This window comes from Aspergillus aculeatinus (genome assembly GCF_003184765.1).
Source record: "Aspergillus aculeatinus CBS 121060 unplaced genomic scaffold BO66scaffold_18, whole genome shotgun sequence".
Lineage (NCBI taxonomy): Eukaryota > Fungi > Ascomycota > Eurotiomycetes > Eurotiales > Aspergillaceae > Aspergillus > Aspergillus aculeatinus.
Window position 1 is genome coordinate 211,704 of NW_020291487.1, and position 15,628 is coordinate 227,331.

A 15,628-nucleotide genomic window follows, 5' to 3' on the forward strand; every position below is an offset into this window, starting at 1 on the left:
ACTAACGCGCCTGACCGACCCTTAACCCGTCAAATCGCTACATCAGAGCGATTCCTCGAAGACCCTAAAACTGTTGTCTACGTTTTGAGCAGTCTAGTGACCCAATCTAGCTGATGGACAACCCCTTTTCGCACCTGCAAACACATCGGAAAAGCAGTAGCGTTCATCTCTGATTTACTGAGGCTACGGGGCTCATCACCCCCGGAAATCATTACAAGACTTTCTGAGCGCCCGTGTCGATAATCCCCCATATCAGCTTAGTCCTTCGGGTCCGAACCGTGGCTTCAGGACGCCAATGTCTACGGAGATTTAGCGGGACTATCTGTGGAGGACGTGGAAAAAAACCGGCCAACGGACGTTGGGGGTTTGGCATTGCACATAGTGCTGGGTGGTCGGGCGGAGCGGGTGAAGTGCGGGGACTGTTAAATCGGGTGGTCGGGGGCTTGGGGAAGTCCTCGGGACGTGGAGTAGGCACTATAGACGACGTCGTTTGTGCTTTGTGTGCAAGGACTCCTAAAGAAATACATAGTTTCCTGTGTGTAGGAGAGGCTTGACAGGGCAAATCAAAGCGCTGTAGTAGCTGTGCAGGTAGGCTTAAACCCCCTAGCTTAGGGGGTGGGATATGTCGAAGAGGTAGTAGCAACAGTCTCATGCAGACTTGCTACCAACGAAGACATGAATATTTGTCTTGGTTACCACAGAGATATCCCCCGGGCAATCTACCCATCTCACTAGATCGAACCAGGAATTGTTTGGTTGGGTTGTTTTGCTTGCTAACATGTGCACTGCAAGTCGTCGGTTTGTCCTTATCGCAAAGGCGGGAACCCGAGCCGGTCGGCCCTCGGGACTGATTAATTCCGGCGGAATTGATTTTACCCACCCTATCCGGTCGGATAACCCGGGCGCGCAGCGCTTCAGATTGCGATTGCACATAACCTTGTGATCAGAATATCACGAAATGTGTGTAAACAGGTCGCTTATCGACACTGACGGTCCTCGGAGTTAATGGTAAAGAATAGCCAGGGTTCTAATGGATCAAGAACAGCTTTTGCCTCATATCAATCTCAACCACCGGAGCACTGGCATCTCTCCGGCGCACGGCAACTGCTGTGTTCAGCGATTGTGGGGAGCTGAATTAGTCATCGTGGGGATGTGGCCTCGAAGCTACGTACGCATCGGCATGCATCCAGTGGACGGAAATGCCGGTAATGCTTTGCCCATCATGAAGCATGGAGCTGCGAGAAGGCATTACGCATGATGTACAGCGGGCGGATGTACGTACGGAGTATGCTAACCGACTAAGCTTCGGTCTTGCGCGTGACCTATCTAAACTATTCTGAGCTATTTGGGGATGTTGAAACCAAAGGAAACCCTACGCTACGAATCGATTCATGAAGGCACACGCTTGACAAAATCTATTATCTATACTATCGTAAACTTGCTATGGTATTTCAGGCTTGATTCTCGATCTTGGTGATCAACGTGCCGACGTGAGGCTGCAGCTCAACTGCAAACTCATCGCCGTGCTTCAAGAACTCCTTGGGGTTCTTGGCAGCGCCCACGCCGGGGGGAGTACCGGTCAGGATGATGGTTCCAGCGGGGATGGTGGTGCCCTGCGACAGGAAGCTGACGAGCTGAGGAACGCTGAAGATCAGGTCACTATACACAAATCGTTAGCTTCTATATTGCGTGCCGACTTGCCAGGACAATCAGCCAAACATACGTGAGAGGGCAGTCCTGCAGGACCTTGCCGTTCTTGGATCCCTTGATGTGAAGCTTGCTGGCGTCGGGGACTTGGGCGGCGGAGACGAGGACGGGACCTATTTTCAATCCGAGTCAGAGATACGCTGCTATAATGGGGCCGAAGGTGTGCTTTTGGTGCAGGGAGGTCATGCATACCGATAGGGCACGAGGTATCGAATCCCTTGGAGAAGCACCACTGGCTCTGGTTCATCTGGGAGGTCCGGCTGGAGATGTCGTTGGCAGCCGTGTATCCGAGCACGTAGTCCAGCGCTTCCTCCTCGCTCACATCCTTCGCGTCACGGCCGATGACGATGACCATCTCCGACTCGTAATCACCGGTGTTGTCCTTCTGTGTGATCTTGGGAAGGACGGTAGGAGCGGGCCACGGGTCCGAGAGTGCCGTCGGGGGCTTCATGAACAGCGTGGGGACGGTGGGAATGTCCAGCTTCATCTCAGCGGCGTGGGAGACGTAGTTCAGGCCAATGCATCGGATGGTGCCGACTTCGCTCTGTGCCAATGGGGAAAGAATGCGCTCGATGGTCTCGGTCGCGTCGGTCTTCTGGCCGGGGTTCAGGACCGAGGTGCCGGAGAAAGGTCGCACAGCGACTTCCTGGCCCTTGTAGACAGCCAAACCCACATCAATGGAGGCATCGACGGGCTCGCCAATAAGGACCTTGGATGGATTTGACTTGGGAACGAAGCGCACAAGACCTGGTGAGGGGGTTAGCAGCTGAAGGATTTTCTTGTTCGGACCGTTCACATACGCGAGAAGGTGGATGCGATTTTAGACATGGTGAATGAAGGATGAGTGTAAGGTATGTGAGTGTATGATGCGAACGTGGGAGATGTTTAGAACAGTGGATTCCACGCTTTTAAGAGGAACGCGGCATATAACTACCCCGACATCGCAGCTGCCACCCCTCTTTTCTGGTGCGGGGAGGGGTAAAAATAAGAGGTGGGGCAAATGGCGAATCGAGGCCGGGTGGGTGGTTCGGAGGTGGTTGAACCGTTTGGTGACTTGGACTCTCTTCTCTCTCGGACGAAACCCGGCGATGACTGACTGCTACTCCGTACACTTTACACTAAACAGCCCACTTCAACACTTCCCCACGCCGCGGTTGTGGGGATGTCGCCAGCGGGGATCTCGGTCGGAGAAAGCGGCGAACTCGCAATGCACTCTGCGCTGATTTAAAAGGCTACCAGGTACGCCGTCGCAACTTTTGTAAGAATCCAAATCAAAGCACATTCTAAAATCAGTCATCATGTCTCCCAAGGGCCCCTTCCGTCTCGTCACCGTCAACACTGCTCCCGAGAGAGCCAAGCGCCTGATCGGCCGCCTTATCGAGGCTCTCAAGGACCGCTACACTATCATTCACGTTGACAACTGCGAGAGTGAGTGAACTGATTGTCTGAATGTCTTTGTCATGTACTTGACTGACCACAAGCTCGAATAGAGATCGAGGAGGTCGAACCCAAGGTCAAGGAGCACATGCCTGACGTTCTGGTAAGTTGAATTCCTCCACCGCGAGCACCTGTTCGCTGGCGGGTGACTTTCTACCTCTGGTATGTGTCCTGACTTTGATCTACAGTTCAGCGCTTCCATGTGGACTGCCGAGCAGGCTCAGGAGATCCACTCCATTGCTCGTTCGATCAACCCCACCATCAAGCTCCACGCCATCCCCGAAGGCCTCCAGGTCGAGCGCGGCCCCGATGCCATCGTCGAATACCTTGTCGAGAAGGTCCCTCCGTTGTTGGATGCTTAATTGGACACGCTTCTTGAGGTGTGAGGGTGCCAGGGGCAACTCACAGATTATGTGGTGGAATTGATGATACTCTACGTCCTGTATATAGTTTACTTCCCAACAATGTCTGCGAAATCGCGACAATACAATCCATGCATCATGATTGTACTTGACTGCTGAGGCTTGTGGCTAGCGGCTGTACAGCGGTACTTGTCACTTTATAGATGTCCCCGTGTAAAAGGATTGCTCATCTCACCAATTGGGCACGCTATGCATATGAACCGCAATAGGTATTTTGAGAATACTAACAAAACACTGCAGGATGATTACCATGCAGGTGAGTATGGACAGTATCGTGCTCTGTCTCGTGCCCTGGTACATGTCCTGCAAGTTTTTCTTGTCTAATAAGAGCCAGCAGCCTCCAGACTTGCCAGCTCTCCCACTCAACCGAATCGTGATTCCAGCCCTTCGAAACCGAGACCGGGGGTGGTGATATGTGCAGTGACCGCCGCGGTATCCCAAAACGGTCATGCAGGCCGCAGACCGCCAGACCGCCTTCCTCGTACAGCCGGCAGAAATTGAATGTTTCCCCGCTCCTGCAGAAATGCTTTTTCGAACGAAACCCATCATAACCTAGACGCAAAAGAACTATTTACTTATTTCCGAGTCGTCGTGCACTTCATCTACACCTGGGATACTATATATAAAGATGCCAAGAGATCCATTGATCGGCTTGGTGGGAAAGGTCTTTTTTATCTTCTCCATGCCACCCACCGTCTGATCCACTGCTGATTCCAATGAGGGGAACCTGTAGCCGTCGAGCGGAAAGTCAACCACCCTCAACAGTTTGACCGATGCTTCCTCCAAAGTTGGTATGTTCTGCTGCTACTACAGCTAGTCTCTTCGGCGCTCATCGTATACTTACCATCATAACCACTGCCTAGGAAACTTCCCGTGCGTTTTGACACCCACCCACCCACCCAGCGATTTGTCAATCGTCCACCGAACAGCGCTGATTCCTGCCGCAGATTCACCACCATCGATCCCCAGCGCGCTATCGGCTATCTTCAAATCGAATGCGCCTGCCAAAGACTGAACGTTTCCGACAAATGCCGACCGAACTATGGGGGTTGCGTGGAGGGCCGCCGCTCGGTGCCGATCGAGCTCTTGGATGTAGCTGGTCTGGTTCCGGGCGCGCACCAGGGCCGCGGCTTGGGGAACAAATTCTTGGACGACCTGCGCCATGCCGATGCGCTGATTCACGTGGTGGATGTGAGCGGGACGACGGATGCAGAAGGTACAACCACATATCTGGGGGCTTAAGCTGATTGGGCCTCGAGGGGTGACTTGGTGGACTGAAAAGGGCTGACCGGATGTCTGCAGGCAAGGCCACACGAGGCTACGACCCCTCACAAGATATCGAGTGGCTTCACTCTGAAATTGTGCGATGGGTTCTTGGCAACTTGATGCAGAAATGGTACGGTCGCGTTTTGGAATCACAGACTAGATCGAGAAGCTGATTTTGTGACCCCAGGGGATCGATCAAGAGGAGACATGTGGCTACAAGTGAGTTGACGGCGTGGCGGATGGATTTGTGGCAGGCTCTCTGACGCTCCAGCTAGAATCAACGGCCGTGGATACATTGCAGGCTCAATTTTCCGGCTACGGAAGTACATCCTCCATCGTTGGACGGTGCCTGGATAAGTTGGCGCTCAAGGAGCCATTGGAGGCCTGGTCGGATGAGACAGTGGAGAAGGTGGTCACGACGTTCATCGATGAGAAGTTCCCTACCGTGTTTGCCTTGAATAAGATCGACCATCCCGATGCGGACAAGGTGTGTGATTCCCCGCTTTGGAAGGATGTGCCCTTGGACTAATATGCGTGACGCTAGAATATCAGCAAGATCGCCAAGATGCAAGATCCGAAGTCGATCGTGCTGTGCTCCGCCATCTCGGAAGTTTTCCTGCGCCGACTTGCAAAGCAGGGCTATATCAAATACATCGAAGGAAGCGAGTTCGTAGATATGCGAGAGGACCTGATTGACATGGGTGATCCGGATGGAGGTGGCCTCAAGGAGATGGACGAGAAGCTGAAAACGTACGACACACTTAACCTGACTTGTCGACGGAAAAGCTAACCCTGAGACTCCCAGGCGTGTCGAAAACTTGAAAGATATGGTTCTATATCGGTTCGGGTCCACCGGTGTTGTCCAGTGTCTTTCGCGTGCTGCGGAACTCCTGGGGCTTGTACCCGTGTTCCCTGTCCGCAATATCCATACCTTCTCATCTGGAGCTGGGACGGCAGTCTTCCGAGACTGTGTCCTCGTGGGCAAGTGAGTAGTCACTGGATCAAGCTAACAGGGAATGTGCTGACAATGAGTAGAAACAGCACAGTCGGCGACGTTGCCCGCAAGGTCATGGGAGATGTCCCCATCTCATACATCGAAGGAATCGGTGGCACTCGTGTCTCCGAGGACGAGATTGTGGAAGTTGGGAAACACGACGTAAGTGGATTCTGTGGTTGTTTACCGATCATGCACAGACTAATATTGCCTTTCTTAGATTCTTTCTTTCAAACCTGGCCGATAGATTCCCCCCGAATACAATCTATGTACAGTGAACATGATAATGAAACTATAAACCGAGATGATGCTACAATCACAAAGAGAACACGAGCGTTTCAACTGCAAAAGCAAGTAGTGTCAACGACTGGCGTGAAGCCAGCAATCCTCGTCCGTCGATATTTAGTGACCTCGCTGAGAGATAGGCGAGTTAGCCGAATCCGCCCCAACACACCGGGATCACATCACATCAACAAAAAAGTAAGGGTGTGCAAAATACCTGTCCTCTCTCATCATTCATCCCGATGACCGGTTCCGGCGCCTTCGGATGTTCCTTCTTGGCCTTGCGCTCGTGCTTCAGCCCCCCGCGCTCCGTGGCGCCCCCCTGCTTGGAGCTGTCCGGCACCCCGTAGCTCGACTTTCGGTCCTCCTGCCCGGCTGCCGAGGCATCGGTCGAGACATCGGTCGTGTCGCGCTTCTTGGTCCGGTTGACGGCGTGGTCTTCGGCCTTGGTGCCCACCCATGAGCTGTTCTGACGGGCTTGCGCCGTGGTGGCTGGGGCGGCAATCCTAAGGGCTTGTTGCTGCTGCCTCGCAAGCAGACCAGGGAGTCTCGAAGTGATGCGTGTCGTGGTGAACAGGGACATTCTTGCGGTTTTGTAGGTATGCTCTTGGGGTTGTAAATCTCTGGCTCGTAGTGTTTACCTCGACTCGACACTAGAAGTGAAGGTAGCAAAGTTGGAAATATTACGGATTGTAATTGTATGGAAGAGATCCAAATTGTAGGAGAAAATGACATCAATGACAATGCTACCTCCTAGCTCGGGTTATATACTCCATGGTCAATCCAGTGACATTTACCCCGGTAATGGGTCATGACCGTTCTTGGCGCTGCATGACGTCTCCATGCCGTAATGAGCTTGACCCTAGGGCTTAGGGCTTTTGGGTGTGCTTATCGATAAGAGACGGGAGTACTGGGGAGGCAGGGCGGAATGTCAGCGTCAAATCAAAACATCCCCCTTCCCCCACCCCACCCTCTTATACACTGCATGCTAGGTAATGCTATGCAGATAGCTTCTAGCACCGACTTATTCGAATAGCCAAGATGAAGCGCGCTCACTTACCGATCGAGACGCTGCCGGCGTGGGTGAAGCTCAATGGAATCGGGGTGGAGAGCGTTGTCTTCGGTACTCTGGGTACGGATCACCATGAGAATGATACCTCGGGCAGCAGCAGCAGCAGCAACAGCAACAAGGGCACAGGGATCATCGCCACGGAGGACCGCGCCGGGGGCGAGTCCGCTCTTGGTGCCGTGGATACGGGGGTTCTGTTGAAGGTGCCCCCGGATCTGATCCTGTCGTTGGAGACGGTGCATGGGTATGCCAAGTCGGATGGCCGGCTGAGGGTGGTGCTGGAGGCTGTTGGGGAGTTTGCTCGGGTATGTTTCTCCCCTTGTTCTTATTCTGATCCTGAGTCCGGTGGTTTTCTGGTTCTAGAAATTCTGGACTCGAGGGGACGGGGGGTGGGCTCGGTGGATTATATGAGAGACATGCTAACCAAAGAAGCCAGACCCCGCGCGGCGCGATCTTGATCTTCTTGCTCATGCAGATCACGCACTCCAGTCCGGATTGCACGGGCCAAAGCCAAGCGGTGGGGGTGGCGGGCCCCTGGACGGAGTATATGAAGTACATGCCGCGGGAGATTCCGCTGCCCACGTTCTACTCGGAGGCGGAGTTGGAGCTGCTGCGCGGGACCTCGCTGCGGCTGGCGGTGCATGCGAAGCTGGCGGCGTTGGAGAAGGAGTTTGCGCGGCTGCGGGAGGCGACGCGGGGGATTGACTGGTGCAGGGAGGTTTGGTGGGGTGGCGAGGATGCTGATTCTGGCGGTGATGATCTTGAAGGTAATGGTGATGATGACGTTGCTGGAGAAGAGGCGGCGCGGTTGACGCTCGAGGACTGGAAATACGTCGACGCGCTGTATCGGTCCCGGATGGTCGATCTCCCGACCAGCGGGCATGCGATGGTCCCCTGCATTGACATGGCGAATCATAGCTCTGAAGAGACGGTCAAGGCGCTGTACGATGAAGATGCGGACGGGAATGTGGTGCTGCAGTTGCGTTATGGGAAGAGAGTGCGTGCCGGGGAAGAGGTGACTATCTCGTGAGTTTTCATCCTGTCGCATTTCATGAGAGTTTGGGCTGGTTGAGTGAAGGTATGGGGCTTACTCTGGACATGAAAAGGTACGGCGACGAGAAACCCGCGTCGGAGATGATCTTCTCTTACGGCTTTCTGGATCGAGAGACCGCCGATGCGAAGCAGATCTTTCTGGATCTGGATATTCCAGACGATGATCCGCTGAAGGTTGTTAAAAAGGCGTTCTGTAAGGAGCCCCCGGGCGTGCGGGTGTATACTTCGGCTACAGATTCCGATTCAGCCCCCACCACGGCCTGGGAAAGCTCGATCATCTGGTGGGCGTGTGTGAATGAGGAGGATGGGTTAGATTTCACGGTCCTCCAGACCAATGATGGGGGGCGTGAGCTGAAGGCTCTGTGGAAGGGGGCTGAGTTGCGGGATTCGGCTCATCTCAGCGAGCTGCTCCGTGCGGACCCGCATTGGGATATCATCCAGCTTCGCGCGGTGGTACTTATTCTTGAGAGGCTGGAGACGCAGGCTTGGGTGCTCAGGGAGACGGGGCTGATGGTGTCTGAAATCGATGAGAATGAGGACATGCGGGCGATGTTCAGGCCGGATGTTTATGATATGATTAAGCGGTTACGGGTGTTGGAGATGAATTTGCTGGGTCGGGGGATTGAGGGTTTGGCCATGCGGGTATGTTGCCTCTGAGGCATGTTTGTCTTGCGATTGCGTTGCTAACTGGAGTGTTGCAGAGAGACGAGCTCATGGCCAGTCCGGCGGTCAGTCAGTATCTGGGGCAGCAGCAGCCAGAGACGGTAGGGGCGGAGGACGTCTCCAGCCAGCAGCAGTCTGAAGATGTTGAAGACGATTTTTCTTGATGCGTATCCTGAGGGATTCCGTCGAAAAGACGACTCGACTAGGTATAGAAGTCTAGTCCACTCAAGACAAGCCATAAGCGTACGGCGTGGCAGTATCGATTCGATCAGTAGCGGTATAGTATCAAGGTAGTTATAGGCCTTCAAGTGACGTAACATAGTTCCTAGGTGAACTGCTAAATATCTGAGCCGGCTACCTGAATAACCAAGCTACCACTGCATTAAAAAAACTGAGTATATTTGAATATCAAAATATTTCTTCAGACTACGGGAAGTAAGTCGGGGCTTTAGTAGAATACATGAAATCAAAAGTCACTACGTTGTATACTGTGGCGGCAAGGGCGAGGAGGCGACTGCGTCTTTCTTACGGAGCAAGCGGTGCATTTCCTCTCCTTCTACCTCCCTTCTCCTGTTCTCTCTTTAATTATCGACCTTATGGTCTTTAATCAATCAATCACTTGATCAATTCATCTTTATTCATCCGTTCATAGGCTGTTACCGAGAGCCCATGTCTTTCCAGTGGTAGAGAGATTCTTTTCTCCTCAATACATAAAATATCAAAACAGTCAAAGATACTAATCTGCCAAGTCTTAGGAACATGGGGAGTTTATAATCTAGCTGAGATGTAAATCTTTGTATTTCTACTCTAAAACAGAAACACTAGCTAGGACTACCCCTGGGTGGTCCGGTAAGAGCCAACTGGCTGTAAGGCGGCAGCATAAATTTCATTAACATCTATGATGCACTGCACAAGCTGTGCAAGAGTTTTTTCCGAGGAAATATTCGTATAAAGTGTTCCTTAATTTCAGCATGAAAGCCTTTACACATTACCTGATCAACATCCTACTGAACACCGAACAAGCACCTCACCACAATGAAAGCGACACACATCATTCTGTAACACCCCCTAGCCCCCTGCGGCCCACAAAGAGCTATTTTTTGTTCCAGCAGACCTCCTCACCCACCAGGCGAAAGGTCCTTACACCCCTCACTCCGCCGCACAATTAAAGCTCTTGGCCCGATCATTCCACCCCAAGTACGCCAGATTCTCATAGCCGGGGAAATGGATCTGCAGTTCCTGGCCGTGACAGCCCGATTCCCTGGTGCATACAACGAATCAATAGCCATCCCCAAGACTGTCCCCAGTAAGCCAGTAGGAGGGCAACTCACGAATAAAGCGTACACCAGCTCCCCCGATCCGATCCGGCGGCCGAAACGCCGCGATCTCCCGGCGGGAATTGATCGGTGATGGTTGCTGTTTTGGGGGGATCAGTCAGAAGTGATCAAACTGGGCTTGGTGGGGTGTGAAGAGGTGGGTGAGTAGGTAGGTGGGTGAGAGAAATCAGACGTACTGCACTGCCCAAAGGGAGAGGTGTAGTGGACGCAGTAGCCCCGGAAGAGCGCGTTCTCGCAGAGGTAGAGGCCGGAGTTAGCGTTGGTGTTGAAGAAGACGTGCTCGGAGGTGGTGACGCGGGTGGTGGTGGTGGGGACGGGGATGGGGGCTTCGAGGATGGTTTGGTCGGCTTGCTGCTCGTGGCAGGGGAGGCTGGTGGCGGAATGGGCGAGGATGGAGAGAACGATGGCGGTGGTGGTTGGAAGATGCATTTTGATCGTGGGTGGAATAGGGAGTATGAAGGGGAATGACTTGTTGTGCTGTTTCTCGGGATGGTCAGATGGGGGACGAAGGAGTGAGGTTGACATGACCTTATATACCTTTTCTCAGGTGTGGTGTGATGAACTGGATATGGCGTGTCTTTGTTTCACTTCAAGTAAGCTGTTGGATGCCCAAAGACGAAGGCTGCCCTCGAACATGCTTGCTTCGTGTTGGACTGCGTGCACCTCGAACGTGATTGGATTGTGCGTCTGTGAGTCGAGGTGAAGAATACTGCGAGATGAAGTAGGGCTTCGTATTCGAGGAGCCGCATTCCTGAGACTGCCCAATCGTAAGGGCTAATCCTGTCCCGTCTGTCCGGATGAGCTACGTGTGGGATACTACTAGGTACTATGTAGTACTCTCTAATCGAGCCAAGAAACTTGAGGCCACGGACTGGCCGACGCCAAGAGACTAGGAAGCTGTCAAGGCACTCTCAATTCGCTAGGATGATGTGTCTAGCAAAGCCAAGATCGGAGGATGTGCGCCAAGACTCGGACAGGAAGAGGACTGGATTGGCACAATCCAGGCTAATGCACTCCCTGCATCTTCTCGAGGAATGCTTAACGGCAGGACGCGAAGAGAACAAGCTTGGACAAATCAGCGATGGGCACGTTGTGAGCGGTGCAGATACCCCATGTTGGCGGTTGACAGGAGAAGGATGAGCAGAGGATCTAGAACGTTCATATTCTCCAGCTGAAAAGGGTGCATATATTGATACGAGCGTCGGCGTCCTGACAACGAGGAAAGTAGTCATTTTGTAGTGGAATGGGTGCTGTTCTTCCTTGGCAGGGTAGCTTTTCACTATGAAGTACTCTTGGTAGCCTGTAGCACCTTAGTCTAATATTGAGATATGTTGGTTGATTTCAAGTAAAGATATAATGATACACAAACTCCCTTTTCCATTTGAATATTTTGGACCCTGGGCCTTGTGTTTAGCAAACCCAGAAATTAGTCTTGCAACAAAATAATGGTGCTTTCGCCTTGCCCTATCTGCGGTCAACTACCCAGTCAAGTAGTTCTTTAGAACCCGGCCGCTTGCATGGCCGAATCTCTCAAGAAAACACTATAAAGGTACCATGTATTACGTGAGAACAAGGACTAAAGTGCCTTACAGGCAAATAGTGATTGATACATACAGTACACTGATTCTCGGTGCCAGAACCAGTAACAAGAACATGGAACGGATCCTCAGCCTAACAAGCCATGATCTAGCACCCCAAAAGGCCTAGTCTAACCAAAACCACCCCGTCTGGACACTCCCCCTTCCCCTCCCCAGGCGCGCCACTCTTCCTCCTAAAGCGCAGCACCTCCTCTAGTAAGGAGTCTGCTCATGAAACCACTTCATCATAAACTTGACCTGCGGCTTCTCCGCGATCGCCACATCGCCGAACGCATTGCCCAACTCCATCACCACCTGCGTCCCGTTCTTACTGTTCGGCCGCCACACCGGCAACGTGCCGTTCCCCGTGTACGACCCACCCTCGTTCGGGTCCAGGGTCTTCGCAAAGTTGGCCCAATACGCCGACATGCGCTCCTGGATCTCCCAATCCGCGTCCGTGAACGGGTAGGTGTCCACGTTCGCGTACAGCGCGTTCAACGCGTACATGATCTCCGACTGGTGGAAGGCGCCCTGGTCCTGGCCGGGCGGGGCGTGCGTCCAGTAGTAGGTGTAGAAGTCGGAAGTGGCGGCCTTGTACCAGTCCGTCGCGTAGGCCCAGGAGCCGATGAGCGAGGCGTCGCGGGCGGCGGCGTTCCAGGAGCGGTCGCCCGTCGCGGCGGTGCCGTTGTCCGGGTACAGGCGGATGTACTCGTCGTACAGGTCCCCGTACTTGGCCTTGGTGTAGGCTTCGTACTGCTTGACGGTGTAGGAGGTCGTGGTCGAGGCGCCGGACTCGTCCTTCGTGTTGCCGGTGATCACGGGGACGTCGTTGGCGGGCCCGTTGATCAGGGTTTCGAGGTAGGTCGAGGGCAGGACGTAGCCGTCGAGGACGGGCTTGAAGATGAGCGGGTATCCCGCCGAGAGGGCGGTGATGGGGTCGATCCAGGTGCTGTTAACGCGGTCCTGGGAGCCCACCAGCAGGTCCTCCATGCTCAGAGTGCGGAGTTCGGCGATGCTGCTGGCGTTGTGGAAGGTCGTGTAGTTAATGCCGTGGAAGATGGCGGTGGACATGTTCACGTAGGAGGTGGCCAAGCCCGCCAGGAGCGGGTCGTAGGGGTACCGGATGCCGGACTCGGAGATGCCGCCGTGGAAGTAGCCGGTGAACAGCGGGCTGTTGACGGCGTGGTAGACCTGCGACGAGCCGAAGGACTGGCCCGCGACGACGACGCGGTCCGGGTCGCCGCCGAACTGGGCGATGTTGTTGCGCACCCACTTCAGCACCTCCAGCTGGTCGAGGACGCCGTAGTTCCCGGAGGTGTTGTGGCCGGTGAGCTGCAGCCCTTCCTCATTGAGTTCCGGGTGCGCCAGGTAGCCGAAGGCGTCGTCGCGTCGGTTGAAGGTGATCAGGATCACGTCCTTGAGCGCCATGCCGCCGCCGTACCACCACGCGTCGTCTGAGGTCTCGTCGCTGCCTTGGTTCCACACCATGACAGGGAGTTTGTCGCTGGCGCTCCCTGCGTTGGTCCATAGGTTCAGGCTGAGGCAGTCCTCGCTGATGTCCGTGGCGTACTGGCTGGGGCAGGCCGGGCCGAACGCCGTCGCCTGAAGCGTCTCATTCCACGGCGTGCGCGGCTGCGGAGCCTTCCAACGGTTCTCGTAGCCCGTGTCCGCGGCGAAGGGAACACCCAAAAAGGCGGTCACGTTGGACTCCGAGACGCCGAAGTACTTCTCCAGGGTCGACTGGTTGAAGTATTGGAAGCCCTGCACGGGACCATAGCTAGTTTGAATGACTTCATCCCACAATTGGGCGTGGACAAGGGAGGCGCCTAGGGCCAGGGAGGCCAGGCCCTTGGTGGCGAAAGAAGGCATGCCTTAGTTTGTTGGACTTCTAAGGCAGGAGAGGAATGAGGTGGAGGGTGGTTAGAAGAAAGTTGGATGGTGGCAAAGAGAGGAATGCGCGGCTTTATAACCTGCATCCCTGCCAGCCACGGCTAAGACGGACGACCGTTAGATCTCCGTAACTACCGAGGGTGGTCTGACAGACTGGAACAAGCACACGTGGGGACGTGATTGAGAATAGTGTTTCATGCGTAGTCTGCATGACGATCCTTGCCGCAAGTTGTTGGACGCGCACTTCTGGAAACCATGGTGCCTTGCGAGACGCATCAGATATGCCTCAGCGGGGCGCACGGCAGATTGACGGGATGTCGTCATGGTCCTACTGCATTGGAATATAGCCCCGGGGAGTTATAGCTTGGATTCTTCACGGAATACTCCTCCGAGTCGAAGGATGCGAGACATCAGCATGAGCACCTGCAGATTTGTCAGACAGGCAAGTCTCGACAGTCTGAATGACCAGAAAGACTCGCTGATCAGACATAAGGCATAAGAGATCAAGGGTACTCAGTCGTGAGGAGTGACTCGGTTCAAGCACTCTCGATTGCCCGCTTCTGCTATTCTCATTCCGGGCAGGCGACGCGTGAAAGTGATGCAAGCGACCAGAAGATAAGGTCGGAGGATTCGGAGACTTGGCGGGATCGGCCGGCCCGCTTTACTGTCTGCAGGAACCAACTCCGCACTGCCGGAGATACTGCTCGGCGACTACTCCTAGGAAAGGTAGCCCCGCACGAAACATCCCTCTTGGGCGCGGGGATGCCCACAAAACCCGAGCTTGGCTCGCAAACTACCCCCATTCTGGGATCCAGTCTTGGCCATCTAATTTAGACGGTCTGCAAGACCCGGCGATTGTATCTACAAGAACGATTATTCACACCACGAAACCGATGAAAAGAAAATTGAGAACGAGGTAAAAAAGCTGAGAAAGATGGCCAAGTGGACAATTCAACTAAACAAGATGTGTTTATCAGCAAGACACTTTTGGAATTGGCTCAGCCACGGCCGTGAATCCTCTTCGACCGGTTCATCCCAACCATGAGTCTTCTTATTGTTGTTCTTCTTCTTTAACTTGATCTTGGAGAAGACCCAAGCATCACGGTCCCAAAGAGCACCTTGCAAAGGTTGCGTTGCGACTGGGGTCTCCGGAACAGGCTCCCGTAGAAGTCGCAGTGGCGGTTGGTCTTCCCACGACCAAGAACTGGCTTGAGGCTTGAACCTGGCTCTAGCGGCGGTTCTGGCTCCAGGTCGGAGAGAATCTTTGATACTGGCACAAGTTCAGACTCAAACACCAGTTTCAGCTCTGTTGCTTTGCCCGACTTACCAAGTTCGCACACCGGATCTAGCATGGGATTAGGGTCGCATATGCCTTCCAGTTGTACCAATCTTTCATCGAGAATATGGCATTTAGGGAACGGTCGAATATTGACTTCATGGAGGGCTGGACTGACCTCCTCCCTCTCCCTCACAAAAAGGGCCAACGTCTTATCGAAGATGAAGCGATCAAAACTCTCTAAGGCTGGCTCAGATTGATCTCGTCTATATATAATACATTCAAACATTACAGATCTCAGGTAATTCTACTGATTCTATCCGCCTCTATAGTAGATTGATTTTAACCTGTTGATCAAAGAATAGGTGTGGTAAGGTAGAATAAGTATGTTTAACAGGATACAAAGCCGAAGCCTCCAGGATCCAGTGAGGGCCCTAATTCTTGATGTTCCCTGCCGACGATTTTCTACTACGACGCACTCTGCGCGAACGAGTAGGTCTCTGTCTGTGCTCGGTGATAATTCCCAGCATGGAATAACGGGAGTTCGATATTGTATGAGTTCAGACTATATACGGTCTGCTCTCTGCGTCATTGGTTAATATTGTTGCTCTTATCCAAAGAAAAGGGCCTATATGAGATTGGATGGCCTGCAGCC

General features: G+C 53.6%; 7 protein-coding genes across 7 annotated transcripts; 3 read left to right on the top strand and 4 right to left on the bottom strand.

Moving 5' to 3' along the window:
* Positions 1-1,431: 1,431 nt before the first annotated feature.
* BO66DRAFT_372219 (fumarylacetoacetate hydrolase family protein) lies at positions 1,432-2,696 on the bottom strand. Its single transcript, XM_025645496.1, has 4 exons — positions 2,508-2,696; positions 1,900-2,454; positions 1,724-1,820; positions 1,432-1,659 (listed from the first exon to the last, which is right to left on the bottom strand). Exons 1-4 carry the CDS (start codon positions 2,533-2,535, stop codon positions 1,452-1,454), a joined length of 888 nt encoding a protein of 295 aa, XP_025504979.1. The 5' UTR covers positions 2,536-2,696; the 3' UTR covers positions 1,432-1,451.
* Positions 2,697-2,839: 143 nt separating this feature from the next.
* Positions 2,840-3,635, top strand: BO66DRAFT_391078 (uncharacterized protein). Its single transcript, XM_025647164.1, has 3 exons — positions 2,840-3,135; positions 3,198-3,247; positions 3,333-3,635. Exons 1-3 carry the CDS (start codon positions 3,006-3,008, stop codon positions 3,504-3,506), a joined length of 354 nt encoding a protein of 117 aa, XP_025504980.1. The 5' UTR covers positions 2,840-3,005; the 3' UTR covers positions 3,507-3,635.
* Positions 3,636-4,194: 559 nt separating this feature from the next.
* Positions 4,195-6,563, top strand: BO66DRAFT_372227 (Ygr210 GTPase family protein; the record flags this gene model as incomplete). The annotated part of the gene is made up of 10 exons (XM_025645497.1): positions 4,195-4,230; positions 4,300-4,361; positions 4,514-4,782; positions 4,869-4,962; positions 5,020-5,051; positions 5,108-5,319; positions 5,377-5,582; positions 5,638-5,817; positions 5,868-5,988; positions 6,047-6,563. The coding sequence occupies 10 exons, from the start codon at positions 4,195-4,197 to the stop codon at positions 6,071-6,073; spliced, it is 1,239 nt and encodes a 412-aa protein (XP_025504981.1). The 3' UTR covers positions 6,074-6,563.
* BO66DRAFT_391082 (uncharacterized protein) lies at positions 6,085-6,824 on the bottom strand. Its single transcript, XM_025647165.1, has one exon. The coding sequence runs from the start codon at positions 6,689-6,691 to the stop codon at positions 6,296-6,298; it is 396 nt and encodes a 131-aa protein (XP_025504982.1). The 5' UTR covers positions 6,692-6,824; the 3' UTR covers positions 6,085-6,295.
* A 255-nt stretch (positions 6,825-7,079) lies between these two features.
* Positions 7,080-9,183, top strand: BO66DRAFT_419797 (SET domain-containing protein). Its single transcript, XM_025649837.1, has 4 exons — positions 7,080-7,482; positions 7,614-8,203; positions 8,284-8,872; positions 8,932-9,183. The coding sequence occupies exons 1-4, from the start codon at positions 7,150-7,152 to the stop codon at positions 9,055-9,057; spliced, it is 1,638 nt and encodes a 545-aa protein (XP_025504983.1). The 5' UTR covers positions 7,080-7,149; the 3' UTR covers positions 9,058-9,183.
* A 669-nt stretch (positions 9,184-9,852) lies between these two features.
* BO66DRAFT_470684 (uncharacterized protein) lies at positions 9,853-10,659 on the bottom strand (the record flags this gene model as incomplete). Its single annotated transcript, XM_025652808.1, has 3 exons — positions 9,853-10,154; positions 10,225-10,309; positions 10,407-10,659. The coding sequence occupies 3 exons, from the start codon at positions 10,657-10,659 to the stop codon at positions 10,043-10,045; spliced, it is 450 nt and encodes a 149-aa protein (XP_025504984.1). The 3' UTR covers positions 9,853-10,042.
* Positions 10,660-12,020: 1,361 nt separating this feature from the next.
* On the bottom strand, positions 12,021-13,995 carry BO66DRAFT_470685 (carboxylesterase/lipase family protein; the record flags this gene model as incomplete). Its single annotated transcript, XM_025652809.1, has 1 exon — positions 12,021-13,995. The coding sequence occupies exon 1, from the start codon at positions 13,674-13,676 to the stop codon at positions 12,021-12,023; it is 1,656 nt and encodes a 551-aa protein (XP_025504985.1). The 5' UTR covers positions 13,677-13,995.
* Between the last annotated feature and the right edge of the window lie 1,633 nt (positions 13,996-15,628).